The sequence below is a fragment of the Anomalospiza imberbis genome, chromosome 2 (genome assembly GCF_031753505.1).
Source record: "Anomalospiza imberbis isolate Cuckoo-Finch-1a 21T00152 chromosome 2, ASM3175350v1, whole genome shotgun sequence".
Lineage (NCBI taxonomy): Eukaryota > Metazoa > Chordata > Aves > Passeriformes > Viduidae > Anomalospiza > Anomalospiza imberbis.
Window position 1 is genome coordinate 6,734,737 of NC_089682.1, and position 19,508 is coordinate 6,754,244.

The window sequence follows — 19,508 nt, forward strand, 5'->3', positions numbered from 1 at the left end:
TTATAGGCAAAATGTTTTTGTTAATTACAAACTGTATTATGCATGTCACACCTGTATACGTAATTTCTTAAATCCTCTATGGAGCTTAATTATTGATAAATAATTCTTTAAATCAAGAGATCATTTGGTACCTGTGGAGAATGTTACAGACTCAAATACTCTGCTGAGACCTGGATGCAATGGACACAGGAAATGGCCCCACAAGCTTTCCTTGCCTTTCCAAAACTATTTTCTCCATGGAAAAGAGCCAGCTCCTACTGCAATTATTACTTGCCCACTTTATGGACAACGGCACAACAATGAAGAACTTCTTTTATACAGCGAAAATACAAATGTGAATTCTAATTTAAGCAAGGGGCTCCAAATGCCCCTGTCATGTTTAAAAACAGTACTGCTGATTTAGAAGAAACTTTTGAAAATCCTAACACAAGTTTTAGTTTTGAATAATCATTTTTTACACAATGTTTTCCAGTGTTATCTCAGCCTTTGCTGCAGTGTACGTGCAGTTAAGTATCTAGGTATGTAAGCCCATTGTCAATTCTTCAGCACTAAAATAACATGCAATATTAATTAAACAAGAAATGTAGCCAGTTTTGAGGAAGAAGACAACATTGTATCAACTGTATAACCCATCTGGTAAAAATGAATGAAACCATTATGGTATTTTCCTACAGAGCTCTGCATTACATCTACAAGGTTTGTCTTAGAAGAAAGACATTCAGGATGGAATTAAAAAAAAAAATGCTCCATCTTCAAATTCTAACACATATACACAAAACACTCTTACTAACACACTTTAATCCGTATGGATTCTTATTGGTATTGTAATATTTTTCTGCAAGTAACCCTGTGGTGCTGAGTGCTACATACTACTTTTTAAAGATCACATGGAAACAGAATATGGTAATGATTACATCATGGCGACAACGTCATGTCAAAAATAACTACAACATTCAGCTTCCCATGAAATATGCACATTCCTCCTACACAAAAAACAAAATCACAACATTTCACGTTAAAGAAGCAACAAAAAGATGCACAATTATTCCCTTTGAAAAAACTTTTCTACAAAGGTAGGCAGCTGAGCACTATGGAACTGCACTCTTTGATTTATGATCATTTCCTTTATCCTCAAAGGATAACTTAACACAGAGATTTTCAACAATATAAAGTCGCGTGCAGGTTGAACCTACGTTTTATTTGAATCTATGCCATCAACTCCAGGGAAAATGTGCTTTTACAAACGAGAGCCTTCCACCAGTGAGTTTCCCAGGAAGGCTCCTGAGTGCACCCTATGAGCAAACTGAAGCTGTACCTGAGTGGAGTTGGATAGTTGGTTTTTCCACGGCTCCTCTGCGCTGCTGGTCAGGTTTGTGCGGTTATGAGGTAGAGAGAGTGCGTTTCGCTGCAGGTAAGGCACGTTTCCATTACTTCCACTTTCTGTTATGTGATTATTGCCTATCAAAATAGTGTCTGTACTACCCAGCGTTCTTGCTGTGCTGCAGGGAACGGGGCCTGCTGCAAAGGGTCCATTAGCCATAGGCTGCCCGGGGCAGGCGGGACGGATTCCACGCTGAGCGACGTTAGGCACTCTGGTCAGAGCAACCTGCGGCTGCTGGCCAGAGACAGAGTTTGTAGGCAGTGATGAATCAGCTGTTGGCCCGTTAGGAATTCCAGTAGATCGTACCTGTGCAACTCCTGTTTGTCTCATCTAATGGAACATGAACAAAGCACAACAACATTGGCTGCGGAACTGACAAAGGAAGGGTCATACAAGGTTTGTGTAATTTACTGCACTGGTCACTTCCAATTTTATACTCATTTTAAGATCTTCGTGGTTGATTTTGTGAACTGTCAAGCTCATAAAAATGCTGAGTAAATGTTAAGTAAAGCTATCAGCACACTTTTTTTTCTTGGCCCTTCAGTCTGAGTGTTTTACTGCTGATGCTGGACAGAGAGGGAGAGAGAAGTGAAAAATGACAGAACGAGAGAAAAGCTGCTACTACAGCCAAGTATTTTCAAGCAAAACTGCTTTTAGATGTGTCCACTCATGTTACTTTGAAAGTGTGGCTTGAAAACTTTTACATTAACCAGCTGCCCTATAATAAAACACAGCTAAACTCATTGTGTTTCAACCACTAATCCACAACTATCCTTTATCCAAAAAAAATTAACATAACACGGCAAAGGGCATGAGAACTGTGCAGCAGAATTCTTTACAATTCTAGAAACACACAATAGTCTCCATTACTGAAAAAAGTGTTGTAGATAAAAAAAATATTTTTGTTCTCACCTGCTGGTGTTGCTGCATCAAGACAAACTGACTCTCCAGCTGTTCCAGCATAAGTTTCTGTGCTGGATTTAGATTATTTCGGTTTGCACGCAGCTGTTCCAAGTGCTAAAAAAACAGCAGTGTGGTTCATAATCATTAAAATTGCATGGGCTTTTTAGATAAATTTCTTGCATAAAATACTAAAAAGTATCCATGAAGACAAGACTTAAAAAGCTGAAAATAAACAAGATTTCGATTACAGATTCAAACATTTTTCCATACACTCTCTTGCAAACAAACCTTATTACTAGTTACTAAAACTAAAGAGACTCTGTAAATTATTTGAGTGTATAATTATTACTGCCACACTAAAATTAAGTGTGCTGGTACCATAAAAGGAAACTACATTCAAGCATGATTATATGGAATTCTTATGATAATTATGTACATTTAAACATCTTTTTGTATTGTGCTACTCTTTCATTAATACCGTTCATCACAAAGTGAATTAAAACTATAGGCACATATGAAAAACTTCTCCTGAAAATATAAAACAACTCCAGAAAATGGTATGATTTCATTAGTAAGAGCAATATCTTAAGTTACGATATTGATCTTGTTAGTAACTGATAAATTTAGTTATCTATTACCAGAAATCTGATCTCTTTACTCATTTTAAAATACTCAGCACCCTTCATCATCCTACCAGTAAGACTGCTGCTGCTAAGTGGTATGACTTAAAAAGCAGATGAAGATGGTTCATGCCAAAATCCCTGGATCAACAGTACCTTCCATTCTGATTTCCCTCTGGAGGGGAGTGCAATAAATAAAAAATATATATATATATACACACACACACATATGCATGTATATGTAACATGCCATATCCATCCAGCCTCTGAGTTGCCAACTTTGAAGATGTAATAAAGGCTTTTTTATTCACTCTCCTCTTGCATCATACATTTTTGGCTTTTCTTTTTATATGTGCTGGAACCTTGTCAAGCTATTGCCAGCACATCCAGTCTACTGTACTCAAGAGAGGCCTACTGAGGTTCTGCTTAGAGAAAGAAGTTGGATATGGAAAAAGGTGAGACTGAAAAGGGGAAAAAGTAGTCAAATATAAAATAAGCAGAGGGAAATAATGAGAATGCTTGGAGAGAGAGAGAGAGAGAGAGAGAGACTGTGGAAGAACCAAAGCGGTGGGGAGGCAGGAGAAAGAGGGAGGGAAAATTATACAGTATAATAAAGCCAATATTGTTCAGACAGAGAAACAGTTGAAAAGATATATTGGAATTGAGGGGAACATTGCTCAGTTAATGAGAATGCTTTCTGCCTCTGCACTGTGCTCCCTTCTATTTCTCTTTGCATCCAAAGCATGTGCAATGCATGGGTAAAATTTTCCAGCAGGGCCTATTTTCAATATATGGAATTCCTGCTGAAGCTCACTGCATGCCCTAATGAACTGAAGAGACAACAAAATTTCCTGACTAAAAACACCCAAAATAAGATTTCCAGATGAAAATCTAGCATTTCATATAATTGTATTAGCTGACACATAATGCAGAAAAGCAGCAGCAGATTTCATTTGAGCAATGATTTCGTGGAATGTGCTTATTTGTTTATGCAATTTGATACAAGAAGCAACCTCAGAGGAAGGGATGATATTACAACAATACTTCTACACCTCTTTCAATATCCCCCACACTACAGCAAGTCACAAAACTCACTTTGCACACAAGTGTGACAATTTGCATATGTCTCTTTAAAACATTGTAAGAAAAAAGAGTTACTGTACATACTTATTTTATAAATTATAGAAATCATACCCTGAAGGTGTTCAGATTCTCCTAGAGATCATTTAGTTTCCTACTAGAACTTGTCTCACATAGAGAGGCCACAAATATTTGAACTTGAACTATACCCCGGGAAGTAGTTTACACTGAATTTCAAGAATGTGAAACCAGAACATGTCCCAGGTTTATTTTCTTAAAAGGAAGAAAGAAATAAACAAAATATTTAGCAGAGCTTCTGAAGATCTCCCATACATACCTGTAATTTCTGTGGTGTCAAGCACCAAGAATGAATTTGTTGCTGTACAGGAGGATGTGACACTGTATGGCCACTGCTCCAAACATCTGAAGTATTCTGAGAGAAAACGTTACATTAAAATGTGTGACTATCAAAGGGCCAACATAATTTCTTTTACTATCTAGATTTTACCTTATTTATGAAAGAACTAGTAATTGTTTCAAGAACAATAATATAAAAATATATAATAGTAAGAATGTACTAAAATAACCAAGTCTCATTCTACCATTCCCAACAGTATCAGAGTAGTCTGAGAAAAAAGTTAATGATATCTAATACCATAAGGAAAAACAAGCAAATCAAATTATGCAATTAACTTAAATGTATGCTACTATCAAAACTGAATACTTTATCTACTGTAACACTATTACATGATGATGAAACACTTGAATTCTAAATATAAGCAAAGGCAATAGACAGGATGACATGATTGTCTCCCTCTCAATCATCAGACTACAACTGTACTTCTTCACTGACACGACTACAACTGCAGTAGAGTGCCACCAATGTGCACTGCCCTTATGCACCTCCTGCCTAAGCTGGAATCTGATTAAACACACCACTTAAAAATGTTTTTTTAGAATTTCTAAAGACATTCCCCACCTTGATGCCAAAGGATTAAAATTTACAGCACAAAGTCTGTGCATGCTGCATCATTTCAGTGCATATTTTCCATATAATTTTGGTAGGGGGCTCTAGTTCATCAGAATATATACCTTTGTTGGACTAGATGTTCTTTTCCTCTTGGCAGGACTGGTCAGGTCATCTACTTGGCTAGAAGGAATCATGTGTAGTGGCAAGGATTGCTGTGAAATTGGTGTTTGAGTGAGGCCTAGTACAGGTTCAGTATTTGGATGATGAGGTTTACAAGCCTAAGAATCACAGAAGGAAGACAAAAATATGGTTCTATATATTCTTAATGCTTTCCTTTAAATTTTATAATTTTAGCAGCCCACATACATTAAAAGGGCCGAGTAGATATTCTGAAGCTGATCTCAATAACTGAAAAATCAGTTTCCATATGGTCATCAATGGAGGAATGTGTACCTTTCACGGGATTATTAAACCACTGCAGCATTTCTATTTAAGATGAAATCTTTTAAAATCATGAAAATCCACAAAGGTTCTAAATTGGTACCCCCATATTTCTCCCACATTATAGGGAGCTCCTTGATCTAATATCCCTCTGCAAATAAATCAAAGGCTTCTTTTAATAAAAGCCAATCCTGTGCTCAATAAAATAAGCTTGACCACTACCGATTGTAAAGAACCCTTAAAGCTGGGCACCTGCAGAACATAACCCAACTTCTCACCTGCTGTGCTGTGTTCATGGCACCCTGCCTGGAGGTAAGCTCTGCGGGGATTGGTAGGCTCCATGCCTCCTCAATACTAGGAAGTAATTTAGTTTTATTCTGTAGACTACCTTGTGGAAGGTTACACAACTGAGCCTAGGAAAAATTATGTAAAAAGCAAATTTAACACAAGCCTACTTTAGTAAGAGCAAGTCCATGAAATCTTCCTAAATGCTGTAGCTAATTATGTCTTAAAGAGAGGACAGATTTAAAATTTTGGGGTTTAGAAAGGTGCTAGGTATAAAGAGGGTAACCAGAATATAAACCTTTGTGAGAATCAGAACAAAGATGAGCTCTGGATTCAGAGTTCTCATAATTCCTTTTTTCTGAAATTGCAAACAAGAGTGAAAGATAGTGTGTTGCGTATTCTCACTATATGTTATGAGAACTTAAAAATGTAGACAAATACAAAGAAAAATGCAAAATGATGTAAAACAGTATGTTTTGATTAAATGGGCAAAATAGGGTTTATAAGGAATTAAGTTCCACTTAAAAATGAAGAAATAAAATATTACAGGCTATGATATGCTTACAGTACACATGAAAACAGGTTAAACACACCACAAACAACCGCAAGTTAAGCTCATGTGTGACTTCTCCCCTCCCCTCTGCTGTGTGTTTGAAGAGTATTTCCCCTGCTTAAAGCATTAGTTTTACCTGTAAATACTTTATCCGTGCTGCAAGCGCAGAGGTATTACTACAATTTTTGCTCCTAGTTGCATTTAAGTAGCATTTAATGGCATCCTGAGGCTGGTTGCAGGACTCATAGAGTGTGCCTAGGTCCATCCAGGCTGCAGCATGGCCATGGTCCAATTGTACAGCACAGATATAGGCCTGTAAAGCATCCATAGGCTGATTTTGCTGTTGGTACAGCACACTGAATAGAAAGATTAGTGAAGTTGAGAATTAATAACAAAGTCAAGACACAAGGAACTCAAATACCCACATCCCTCCCCAACCCCTTAATAAATCTTGGCATTATATAAAACTTTAACATTGTATTTTAAAACACTGAGAAAGCAAATATTAATTCATTATTTAAACTTCAAATCAGATAAGTCTGACAACATGAGTGTATAAATAAAAAAAGACTTTACAGTCCCTCTGAGTTCACAGAAAGTTGATATTCTTTATTTATATATATTAGCATGGAATTATATAATTGTATTACCCTATATCATCCTTACCCTATTGAACACCATGTATCTGCACTTGCTTCTGATTTATCAATAGATTGCCTATAAGATATAAAGGCATCCTGAACTTTCCCAATACTTGAATAGCACCTGGGAAAAGAAAAGAGAGAACTTTGGTAGTATTTATAGAAGGTAATCATTGAGCATGGCTTACCAAGTCTGATCTGATAAATGTTAAGTCATGCAAATACACACCCAACATTTGCTGTTTCTGAATGCCAGCCACAAGCAGACTCAAACATCTCGACATGTATTACTAATTATTTATTTAAGCACCCCAGATCTACTTAAACCCTGGATTACTACATTTGTAAGGAAACAGTCATGCCACATTTGATAGATTTGCATTTCTTTCACTGGTGATACCTTATCAGTCAGTAAAAACAGTATTTATCTACAGATAGCATTACAGTGAAACAATTAAGTTACCTATTTCATCAAACAAATGGTCATAAAACTTAATGTTCTACAAAACAGAATTATTGAGAAATACTGACCAACTCAACCAGGATGGTCCCTGACTGCCTGGGAGGCTTTTTATGAGCATTTCTTGCATCTCAATCATATTTAAGTAATGAACAAACCAGTTACTTGTACTGCATATACAGAGCATCATATTTTGGAAAAGGTTGAGTGATTCTGTATTTTTTTATATTTTTACTTTAATTTCTACATGTCTTACTTTAATTCCTCACATACAAATTCAAAGGTATTCTGGTATTAAAGAGAACTACAATTATACCACAGGGAATGATACCTACACTTCTAAAATTAAAAGCTCCAAATAAAGCCAGGATCAAATATCCACCTATATATATATATTTACTAGTTTAATCAACAATAACTGTGTCATGTATTGTTTGTAGAAACTAGCCCTGTTGGCAAAAGAACTGACAACTTTCGAAACACATAAATAACAACAGAAAATTTATTCTAGTGAATAATAAAAACCAAGCAGAACAGTACAGGCAAAGGTGTGCCAAACACGTGACACTCTTTCAAGTATTTTTGAGGCACACTAGGAAATGAATACAATAAAATATAGCATTACTTTGCCTAAAATCATCCATTAAGTCTGAATACAATGTTTCAGGAGATTGTTTTAATGACAATCTAGCCAATGTCCAACAGCCATGTTTCACTCTGCCTGGGTGTCATACATAAAGCCTGTCATTAGAGTAGCACTAACATTAAGCCCTCACAAAATTTTGGCAGATGGAGTTTTTCCAGTGGGAGAGAAGGGAGGTGGTGATGTATTTTGAAAGACAGCTTTAACCAACTTGCTACCTGGATTGGACAACCAGCAGAGGAAGGAACAGCACCAAGGGATTACATGAGGAGGGAAAATGAGTGAATGCACAATCCCATAACCCTGTTCTCCTCCTCCTGCCAGAGTATGGACTGGAGAAATGGGGCACAGAAACATTATTGTTGTAGTCCTCCCTGTAAAGTAAAACAAATGCTCCCACTAAATTTTTCACCCCATTTCCTCAATTCTCCCCCTTGTCTGTAGGGTCCTAGGCTTCACCCTGACCACCAGCAGAGCACAGCAGCTGCCCATGTGCAGGAACTCCAGCTCCACCATGCCTGAGAACTCAACTTGCTCAAGGCATCTGGAATGGGACTACTGAAGAAAAAACAGGATTTTAGCCCAGTGGAAGATAAGATGCACAAGATGATCCCTGGCTCATTTTCCCTTTTCCCTCCACACTTGCCCTGCCCCTCTGCCCCACACACTCAGTGCTGGTTGGAGATCCCTGTCTTACAGGAACAGCTGGAGAAATATGATTAGCATGACAAAATCAAAAATAGGTTCCAGCTGTATGTGACCAGAATCCCCAAGAATGTCAGCTGGAAGACACTGAGGTTAGGATATTCATTTTATTTTTGCCTCGTTCTTTTTAAATGTATTCCTCAAAAGAAGTGATGTGTTCACATATGGACTTGAATTGCCCTCAAAGCTTTCTCCAAAACATGAGTATTTCAATAGTTATTGCTGGCTTAAGTGAAGTACTCACTTTTCTTAAAAAGAAGACCAGAAAAACTCATCAAATTTGTATGATTTACATCTCGGAATGTAAGTAAAAAATAGCGTCAAAGGCTACAAAATTAAATACACTTAAATACACATTAGAATGGATCAGTCTGAGCCATACATTGCTGTGTATGCCCTTTAAAAATGGATGTCTGCCTAGGAAAATGCTTGTATTTCAGTGCAAAAACTGAGATTAGGAGGGAGATTCTGAGAAAATAAAGAGAGAAAGAATTATGAAAAAGGTATGAAGAAAAGTAACAACATTTAGAGAGAATTTGCGAAAAAGAGTGAGAGAAACAAGTAAAACCAGGCCGGATATATTCAGATTACTGTAAATGTGTAGACTGAATAATAACTACAAAAAAGCAGAACCCCTTGGGTAACATACTTCATTTCAACTTCTCGTCTTTATTCACCCCAAATATGTTAGCACCTTTTCTTTTCATACACTTTCCAGAAAACTTAAGACTTCAGTAGATATATACATACTTTCCCTTCATTTTTCCTCTGACAGGATTAAGAAGAAAAACCATGTAAGATACAATAATGAGTATCCTCAAAAAAATTTACCAATATAGTTAGGGTGTCTATAAAGTCTGTTCTCACCTTCCAAGGAAATACCAGGATTGACCAGAATTTGGATCTGCTTCTAGAGATTTCTGGAGATACTGTATAGCATAGCTTTCCTTGGTTGCCTTGTCTCCAAGCTGATCCACGGTGTGATGCATCCAGCCTACAAAAACAATTCACAAATGGGAGAAGTGATATTCCCCAAGACCATTTAATACTCTGGCACAGCAGGACTTTGTAGCATTGGTGTCTCTTTAAAAATAAGACTATCGAGCAATAAAACCATTTATATATACATTACAAAGTTTTAAAAACTTTTAAAGTTCCATACTAAAATTACAGGACAAAAAGGACTCAAAGTTAAAATTACTTTCATGGAGTTTTAAAGCATTTTTTTGGGTTTAAATAATTTTCTAAGAGGTTAGGAGCACAATTATGAACTGCTCAATCTTCTACTATAAAAGTGAATATTAATGTCATTCCTCCTCTGAACACAGATGCCTTCCCTGACATTGTGAAAAATGCCACCATTCTCCCTGTCACACACAGCAATTATGTTTTTTTATACCTACATATATATATCTGTATCTAACATGTGCAACATCTACATATTACATTGTTTACTCTTTTTCTTCTAAATCCTTTTATTTGTCCCATATCTATATCTGGACTAAGAATTTTTGCATCTCCACTTGAATCTTTCTTACATTGTCATTTCCTCCTCATTAATACAACGTATTTTCCATTCACCTTGACAAATGCCATCACCTCTCATCTACATAACAAATTAATCTAACCACACGTCATATTCTTTCAAATGCCTTTTCTTCTTTCATTACATCAGACAAATTATTCATCCCCTCTTTAAAGGCCTCCCACAACCCATCCTCCCCAATAATATTTTACATGCTTATTAAAATGCATCTTTGCTCTAGCACTGATGCAAGGCTTGGTTACCACTTCAAACAAAGCACCTTCATCACCTTCTCCAGCTGCTCCTCATCTGCCTCCATGCTCAGATGGAATTCCTTCAAGCAGCCACAAAACCATCTCACTGCTGTTCATACAATGAGTACAAACAAGGAAATCTTTTGTGGCCAGCAGTTGGCTTGCTGAAATCACTGCATACCACAGCACTCAGCAATGTCTTGCTGTTTGCTCAATAGCCATGTATTTGTCTTAACAAGCCACTGCTTTTCAGAAAACATTTGTAAAATGTTAGATGTGACAGAAGACTGTCCCTGTCACACCCATAAACAGCCTCTTGTGGAACACTATGACACTGATTTCATAAATTACCCAAGGTTTGTATAAAGTTCTGGTTCATGACAGAGTGGAGCACATGCCTGCACTGCCTGTCCACTTAAAACTTCTGAGAGCTAAACATTCAGCACCCTAAATTGGTGCTTTTTGATAAAGTCTAACTACATGGACAGGCAAGACTAAGAATGAACTGATGGGTATTTGCAGGCTCACCTCGCTCTCTGTAATTACACTTTCCTTTATGATTTTTATTTTACCTCTTTGATAGAGCTCTTTTTTTCATTCCATGGGCTCATACTTGTTAACAGACACCACACTTCTGCAAATGGAATGCAAACTTCCAAACTTGAACAAAGGCAGTTGAAAACAAAATCACAGCTACTGAACATTTGCCTGAGGTGGACTCAGAAATATAATTTCAAAATTGTGGTTACAAGCAGAAGTTCGAATATTTCATGGACTGTAAGAAATGTCAGGTAAGGAGTCAAGTGGTTACAGTGCTGCAGAAAGTACTTTATCTTGACTGAAAATCAATCAAGTAAAAAAATCTATCAGTCAGGGGGAAAAAAAAGGAAAAAATCCCAGTGATTTTTGCAGTCATGTTAAACAACTTTGTGTCACTAAATTAATAAACAAGCTACGATTTTGATTCAAATCCCAAGCCTCTGAAGTTCTTCAGCATACAGACAATACTCATGCTTTAAGAAAAAAAGGCTTCTCTGAGGTTGGTTATTGGGATCACCTGAGTAACTGTATGTTAAGGATAGAGGTACCAGGTGCTGTTCCAGACAAAGGCTGAGATAAAGATATTAGTTCAGGGATTATGAAAAATGGTAAAAAAAAGACATTGAATAATTTCCTCTGTCTTTAGAAATGTTGTGTGCCTATTTTCTGTTTCATCAGAACCTTGCAGGATTGAAAGGTAACATGTTGTATCTTTGTGAGATCTTTACTGAGGTTCACTGATAAAAAAGAACAAGTCTATTTCTAGAAGACAGAAATGAGAACCAGCAATCCCTATCTGGCTTCTCTGCTGAAACAAGGGCTGCTTCCCAATGTTATCTTCCTGCACAGGGAGCTGAAAAAGGCAGAAAGCAAGAAAGGGAGAGCAAACAAAAGTTTTCCACTTGAATAGTTCAGGCAGGGGAAACTGGATCTGTTCTTGAGCATAAAATGAAGAATGTACATAAAGAAGGTGATGGAAAACTCCTAAGTTGTGCAGTCTCCCATTTACAAAACCTATCTCCAATTCTCAACCAGCATAACTGACTACTTTTCCACTGCTGGGACATTTTTAATATGATAAACCAAACCACAGACCTTGTCCATCCTTCACAAATGTTCCATGCTCTTTTGCAGATCTTTGCAGTCTCATTTGGAACAAAATTTGGGGATCTGGAAAAAATCCCTCCGATGTGCTAGCCTAGCTCATGAGTCTTTTTTTTATGCTTATCAATCATTCTCACACTGAACTTGTGGTAATCACTTTTTCTTTAGTAAATGTGAGTGTCTCTGAAGACAGTGAATTCTTCCTCATTTCAGCACCTCAGATGCCACATCCAATTACAGAAACACCATCTAGCAATGCCCCCAGACAAAAATAATTGGGAGTGCACTTGGGAACTCTAAGCAGATGTTTATGCTGTTCTTACACTCTTCCTTATCCAGCAGCTGAATACAACTGGGGAAAGAACATTGGGACAGATTTGGTCTTCAGTCTCATTAACGTAATGTCATTTCGGGCAAAGTGGTGAAAAGAATTGTTGTCTGGAAAGCAAATGGAACAGCAAAGAGAAGTGATGACCACCTGAACTAGTCAGCACTCATCAGCTCAACTGGGTATGTGTTTATCTGGGAATCACAGGGTTCTCCTCCACAGTCACAGCTTTGGAAACCAGCAACAGGAGCAGAGATTCTAGTAATTCTCTCACAAGACATCTGAACTTGCCTGAATTCCAATCTGGCTCAATAAACATTAACTAGTGAAGGAAAATAAACAAAAGCTATTTTAAAACTGATTTTTTCTGTCAAAGTGGAAAAAAAAAAAGAGTTCAATGTACAAATACAAATATGCTTTGACTGGGTTTTGCAAGTAGCATTCTGGCAGATGGCAGGTATTTTCTATTATTTTTTCTAAGCAGCAGTGCACCACCCGGACTGTGCTTCCTGAGGAGGTGTTTTTATTACCAGCTGCTAAAGACTAAATCTGCGATAAACACCAGACTCTGATAAATACCACTGTTAAGAGAGAAGAGCAAAGGAAAAGGCATTATTCCTTCAATGTTCCAGTTAAGACCACTCTATCCCTTTCTCCACAGAGAAGCTACCCACACAACGAAACTGGGTGACCTATGCTGATTGAATAAAGAGAGTTAATCCAGTTTTCAGACAGCAGACAATTCTCAGTCACTGCTCTTACTGCTAGCACAGAGACCTGTGGCAGGATTTTATGAATACAACCACGTGCCTTTGCTTCTATTGTGGCAACATACATCAAACAGAGATGAAAAAGAGCTGGTCAGCTCTTTTGAGAAGCCTATCTTCCACTGATCAGATGTACAGCCTTTCTGGATGAAACTGTTGACAATTTATACTAGGTGACATAATATCAAGCTAAACAAAAAAAAAATTCAAAGAGCTTACTGAGATGTAAGCAACCCTGTCCTGTGACAGCAAAAAGAGCATCACCCAGAGTCCTGCAGCAAACTCCTCCAGCAGTTTTACTTGTGATTTCAGAGAGATGACTCAAAATTAGCCCACTGATTGTGACATTCTGTCACACAGCACAAATTATCCCACTCCAAATCCATACACAACCTGCATCACAGAAAAAGAAAGCACTGTGGCCATAACTTAATGCCAGTAGCAAATTTGAGTTAAATGACCACTACGTGAAGAGGTAAAAAAAAATTGAAATGGGCATAAGCAAGCTAAATTAATACTTAGAATAATAAATTAGATGAAGAACATGGAGAAGGTGAATGAAGAAGTTCTGCACTGGGTTGAACAATTTTAAAAAAATATTCTGGAAAAACTTTTATATGGTATAGAGGAAAAAAGCATTCTATGCAATCCACTTTTTAGAAATTCTTAGCTAAAAATTGTTTATCGGCTTTCTATAAACATGGAATATGACAATTTAAAAAAAATAATTCCTTTTCACTTTTTATGTGGTTTTTTAAATGGAACCTGATGATAAACCTTTTAGTCACAGAAGCTGGTTTTCATTACAGAGTATAATTAGAGTGAAAGAAAAGGTAAATTTTTCAGTTGCCATGTTCTTCTAGTCTGACACAGAGTATTTAGGTTTTTTCAAGGGATGCTAACAGAGGCAGAACTGAGAACACAGAATTCCAACTGCTGCCCTCTTTCTCTGAAACACCCCCCTCTCACTGCCCAAAATCTAATACACAGGAGCTTTTTAATTTGTTAAGTTTAATCCAAATATTTTCCTCCTCTCTTATTTACTTGATTATCTATTGCTACATGTTCTATTTGGGTGAAAATCTCATGTACCATGTGCAGTGTGTCTTAGACTCCCTTTGGAAATGGAGCCTTAAAAAACACTGCTGAAGGCAAAGATGGCAAAAACGAAACACAGAGGAAAATAAAAGTTAATTTTACATACCTAACTGCTGTAAGACAGTTGCTTTTACTTGTGCAGGAAGGTTTTCGATCTGCAAAAGCTGTTCATAAGCTTCCTTTGCAGAGTGATACTTTCTCTGCAAAAGGAAAAAAGTAAATGGATTAATCATAGAGCTTACAACAGATCACCAATAGCAACGATTTCACAGCACTGACAGCACACAAACACATTGACAAAAAGTTATAGTTTTTTTTTTTTTTGCATACAGTGCATATGAAAGCTTTAATGAGTGACATATATATATGGTAAGAGAATAACTTCCATAAATATAATATTTAATAGAAACTGTCTACTTAAAATAATTCAGGGAAATTTGCAAATTATTAAATTTTGTCAACTCCTCATACATGCATTATGTTTCTTACACTACAATATTGAATATTCTGCTTTTAAGGGGAATACTTCAATGTGAATCTACATCTGAGAAAATCCCACACGAATTCCTCCCAAGAAATTTGTAACAAAAACCAAGATCATCAGTAATTGGTGGCTGGTATCATTTTGCCTCTTTCCTTCCTTTGGTATATTTGAACTTCCTCTTTCAAGATATTTGTTGTCCTGGTAAGAGTCCCACCACATGTAGAATTAAAAGGTTTATGCCTAGATAATGAAGGTACATCTTATTATCTGCTGTATAGTTTAGGTGTGCCTACAGTCTAGAAACACTCAATTTTCAATTCCCTATACAAACAGGTGTTGGTACAGGAAACACATTTCCAGGTAAGGATTGGGGGTCTTTATTGATTTCTGTGAACTGTATGAGCTGATTTGTGTATATTAAAGGTTAAGACTTCTCAATAATTATTTGATGAATTATTTGGTAACAATGTCAGCATTTATCTTTGCATTCCCTACAATAGCTGCTTAAAAGTGAATGTATTTTAGATGTTCCACTGTTCTGTGCCTCCTCTTCCACAAATATGCTTTTAGGTAATTCAACATTAGACTTCATTCTGGCAAAGAGATGAAGAGTGCATTAAAATAAATGGGGCCAACTAAATGCAAATGACTGTGGCTTAATTACATTTGTTTTAAGCAAGGAGTACACAGTAATTAGTATTGGTGCTTTGAAGGGACAACTGGGAAGAAAATGAAACAATTAAATACCTAGTAGAATTTATAAATTATCAAGTTCTTGAAATCTCAAAATCACAAAAGACAAATTGGTGATTTAAAAACCTTATTCTAGTCAGGAAGAAAAATTAAAGCAGCAATTACATACTTTCAAATGGAACAAGGGGAAGTTGGTAGGAAAGATTTTTAATTGGTGTTCATGAAATGCAGACAACTGGTAAGAAAACAAATAATATAAATAAATAAAATATCCATGTCCAGCAAAAGAAAAACAATCAGGAAAAGATTTTAAATTTAGCATTGGGAACAAAATTTGTAGTTTATGACTATGAATGTTGAGCAAATGAACGGAAGTTCACTGTAGAGCATGAAAGCAGAGGCAGCAATCCAGATGTCAAATTAGGTAAATATCAGTGCCTAATATTCACACATTGAAAAATATGTTTACAGGCTCAGGAGGTTTCAGAAAGGACTTTTAAAATAGGGCATGTTTTCCACATCTAGAGTATTTTTTACTTTTGTAATTTGTTGTAGCATTTACCCTTTAGAAATCTGATTGCCAATATGCCTTTACAATAATAACAAAACCTGTCTCAATGTTTACATTAGGTTTTATTTCATTGAATCAGAATGGTTTGGGTTGGAAAGTACCTAAAATATCATCTAATTCCAATGGCCTGCCATGGGCAGGGACACCTTTCACTAGAGGAGATGGCTCAGAGCTCTGACCTGGCCTTGGACACTTCCAGGGACAGAGCACCCACAGCTTCTCTGGAAACCTGTCCAGGGCCTCACCACCACCACAGGGAAGAACTTGATGCCTCTATGCTAATTCTAAAGTCTTTGATATTTGGCTGCATCATGAATGGTCTTAGAAATGGAAAAGGGGAGGAGAACCCAATCCAGCATCTCTCTTTAGACATCATACAAGCCACCTCACTTCCAGAGGTGAAATCAGCATTAACCACTGCTAATTCTCATCAGCACCAGGCTTGTTTCTTGTCCAGAGCCTTGCAATCCATCATTTAAAGTGCAGTACTGTGGTACTTAATTAAGAAATGAATTAACTTTTTCATTAATATTAAGAGAGTATATAATTTCCAAGTATACGGAGGGGTTCAAAAAACTGTTTCACTGGGTCCTGTAAAGGAAGCTGAGCAACCAGCCTGTCTCCAAAACCTCTCTAATTGTGCCAGAAGTAATATCCAGAATGAAGTCAAGACTCTTTTGGTTGTCAGTTTGTCAAATTCCAGAAAACAAGATACCTCTCCCCACCAGAACTGTGAGACAAACCAAACCTAAGAGCACAATGCACCGAAACTTTTTGCTCTGACTTGCATTAAAACAAAGCTCCTGCTGCCTGTAACTGTCAGCCAGAAAGCACAGCTTAAGCACAGCTAACACTGGTCACACACTTACACAGGACACCTGGCACGGTGACCTGGGGTGTTTGACTTCCTTGTGATCTGCTGGAGTAAAACAGAACTGATGTGCTGAATGGAATCTGGATGGTAGCCCAGAACCACAGCGACCCATGAACTTGCTTAATGGTGCTCTGGGATGGCAGATTTCTGTCCTGTCATACAACTTTGCACCAAAAGCACTCAAAAATATCCTGTTTATCAGATTCATATCTATTATTTATATAGAAATACTTCAGGCCATTTTTCACTGTGCCATCAAAAGACAGCACTTACTTTCTAACTGACTGAAAATATAATTCGTCTGTCATCCATTTCATTTACAACAGGTTTTGTTTTCATGTCACATCCCTTCCTCAGTCATATGATACCTATAAATGTGGTAAAAGGGCACAATATCTACCTTATGTAACCAGTGTCAGTCAAATCTCAAATATACCATAGCTGTCTCAGTAGCCACTTGGCTCCAATTTACTTATATTCTGGAAGCTCAGGAAGTGTTCTGTAATTTCCCAAAAGATTCACCTGAAAAGCTCTGTGGTAGGATTTGACCCAGAATTAGTAACACAGCTTTATTTGCTGTTGATCACAGATCCCTAATGCCACATGCATCAATTTAATTTGAAAATTTATAAACTTTAAAAATTGCACTTAAATTTGAAAATTTCGTGTCAAATATGCCACATATACTTAAAAGGCACATGGGCAACTGGTTGGGATGGATTCTCTGTGTGTACATGAGAAACAATTTGAATATATATATATATACACACAAATTAAGAAACTTCATATTTTTAGATCTACATATAACCTTTTAAATATAAATAGAATCTCTGAAAAGAATTTTCCTGAAAGTTGTATTTTGGAATTTTTTTTTTTTTGCACTCAAATTGGGAGATTAGTAAATATATGTTTATTAAGAAACCTATCCCATTTTATAGCATGAGACTCCACACACAAAATATTTTTAATTTAGCCAAAGAAAGTCAAGTTTCTTGAGTGATTCAAGACTTTAGTCTAACTTTACTAAAGCATCTATAATCTGAATTCCAGAGCCTGATTCCATCACATAGTTTGAAACTCAACCACACTTTATGAAAATGAGCTTAAAAGCTTACCTGGATTTCATATAAGTGGGCAATGTGAAACTGAACTGTAAGAGTGGGAAAATCAAAATTATTAGTTTTAATCAACAAGAGCAATTGCAATGTTTTGAAGTGAGGGATAAAAAATGTTTCAAATTTACCAATGCTAACAAAGACAAATTACATTTTGAAAATACCAAAAGAGTATTTTTTTACATTGATATTTTACACTTAATACACCAGACCAGACAGAAAATTAATATCCTAACAAAGCACGAAAACTGCAAACAGATATTGAGAAAAGCAGTCCATAGATTTTATTTGTGTTCTGAAACAAAGAGTCCATTAACCTTTCAGTAAATTTAGCAATAAAATCTCTTGAAGCTGTGGTAAGAGAACACAGGTAGTATTTTCTGTACATAACCAAGCTAGAAATAAATATTTTCATTCAGCTGCCAAGAAATAGACTAGGCTGGGTTACAGAACATTATGTTACACACTGCCAGTTTTATATAGGATCTTAAATTTAGGTGTTTTTTTTTCCTTTTAGGAATTGTCTTTCCCTTGTTAAACTGAACCAGAAGTTTAATTACAGGTGATAGCGTTAATTACAGGTGATACTTTGATTGTTACTGTTAAGCATTTTCAATTCCTCATATAAATTGTTCAGAATGCCATAATACTACCAGCAGCCTGTGCAGGCAAGAAGATTGCTGGCTGGAGAAAGAAAAATGGGTTGTTCAAGAGTAAAAGCAGAGAGAAAATTACCCTCACACTGCTCAAATCATCACAGAAAAGACTTGAGAACTGCTAACGTGGGCTATCCATGGACTGTAGATAGCTGAAGCTAATTGAGATGAATGTTATCCTCATTCTGCTTTGATGAGGAAAGAAAAGTTCCTTCGAGACAGACTTTTGCTCCATGTTTGTGAGGATTACAAGTAAGAAAATACCTGTGTTTGAGCCAAGCTCAATTTACTTCAATTACACAGATTTCTCTCCCTTGAAGCTACAGAATAGTGTGACATCGAATTACCATACATACAGGTAATATGGAGTTCAGGGTTTCACTCTGGGTCATAAGGGAGGGAAAATATCTCCCTTTGTGCACTGCTTTGTCCTCTGCTATAAAGAAGGAAGCCAAGTGCACTTTGGAAACCAGGTCAGAATGAAATGCATCATCTAAAATTTTAATAAACTTTTTGTGTTCCTCGCTAAAGGGCACATAACACACCCATTATGTTCACTGCATCATCAAACTTCACTGTGTACTGATGAAAGAAAAGCCCTGCATTTGTTTCAGGAGTTCATTATCTATAAAACGTCTCTCCCATTTTTTCCCCTCCTAACAAAACCCCTTCAGTGTGAAGCTTCAAAATGAAGTGATGCCTTGGAGGGGAACGGAAAATTAAAGGTGTCAGATCAGAGACAGCCTAAATAGGAAGAAGAGATGCTTAGTACTCAAACATTTCTGCTGGGAACACACTCAGTGTAATGCTGCTACTC

The 19,508-nt window shown here is 36.7% G+C and overlaps 1 protein-coding gene across 17 annotated transcripts in view; it reads right to left on the reverse strand.

The window, feature by feature from the left end:
* The window catches only part of KDM6A (lysine demethylase 6A), a 150,648-nt gene that overhangs the window by 37,844 nt on the left and 93,296 nt on the right, over positions 1–19,508 (reverse strand). For 5 of the 17 annotated variants that reach the window (XR_010995808.1, XR_010995809.1, XM_068179688.1 and 2 more), the window contains exons 8-18: positions 18,036–18,070; positions 15,645–15,710; positions 14,405–14,498; positions 9,550–9,676; positions 6,900–6,998; positions 6,370–6,589; positions 5,674–5,808; positions 5,077–5,232; positions 4,322–4,417; positions 2,294–2,398; positions 1,316–1,711 (exon numbers count right to left, since the gene is read on the reverse strand). Coding sequence is in view for 15 of the 17 variants with exons in the window: in XM_068179688.1 (XP_068035789.1) it covers positions 1,316–1,711; positions 2,294–2,398; positions 4,322–4,417; positions 5,077–5,232; positions 5,674–5,808; positions 6,370–6,589; positions 6,900–6,998; positions 9,550–9,676; positions 14,405–14,498; positions 15,645–15,710; positions 18,036–18,070 (1,529 nt within the window). In the remaining 2 variants the exon portion in view is untranslated. The remainder of the gene's footprint in view (positions 1–1,315; positions 1,712–2,293; positions 2,399–4,321; positions 4,418–5,076; positions 5,233–5,673; positions 5,809–6,369; positions 6,590–6,899; positions 6,999–9,549; positions 9,677–14,404; positions 14,499–15,644; positions 15,711–18,035; positions 18,071–19,508) is intronic. The other 12 variants (XM_068179692.1, XM_068179686.1, XM_068179696.1 and 9 more) reach the window with 7 other exon arrangements.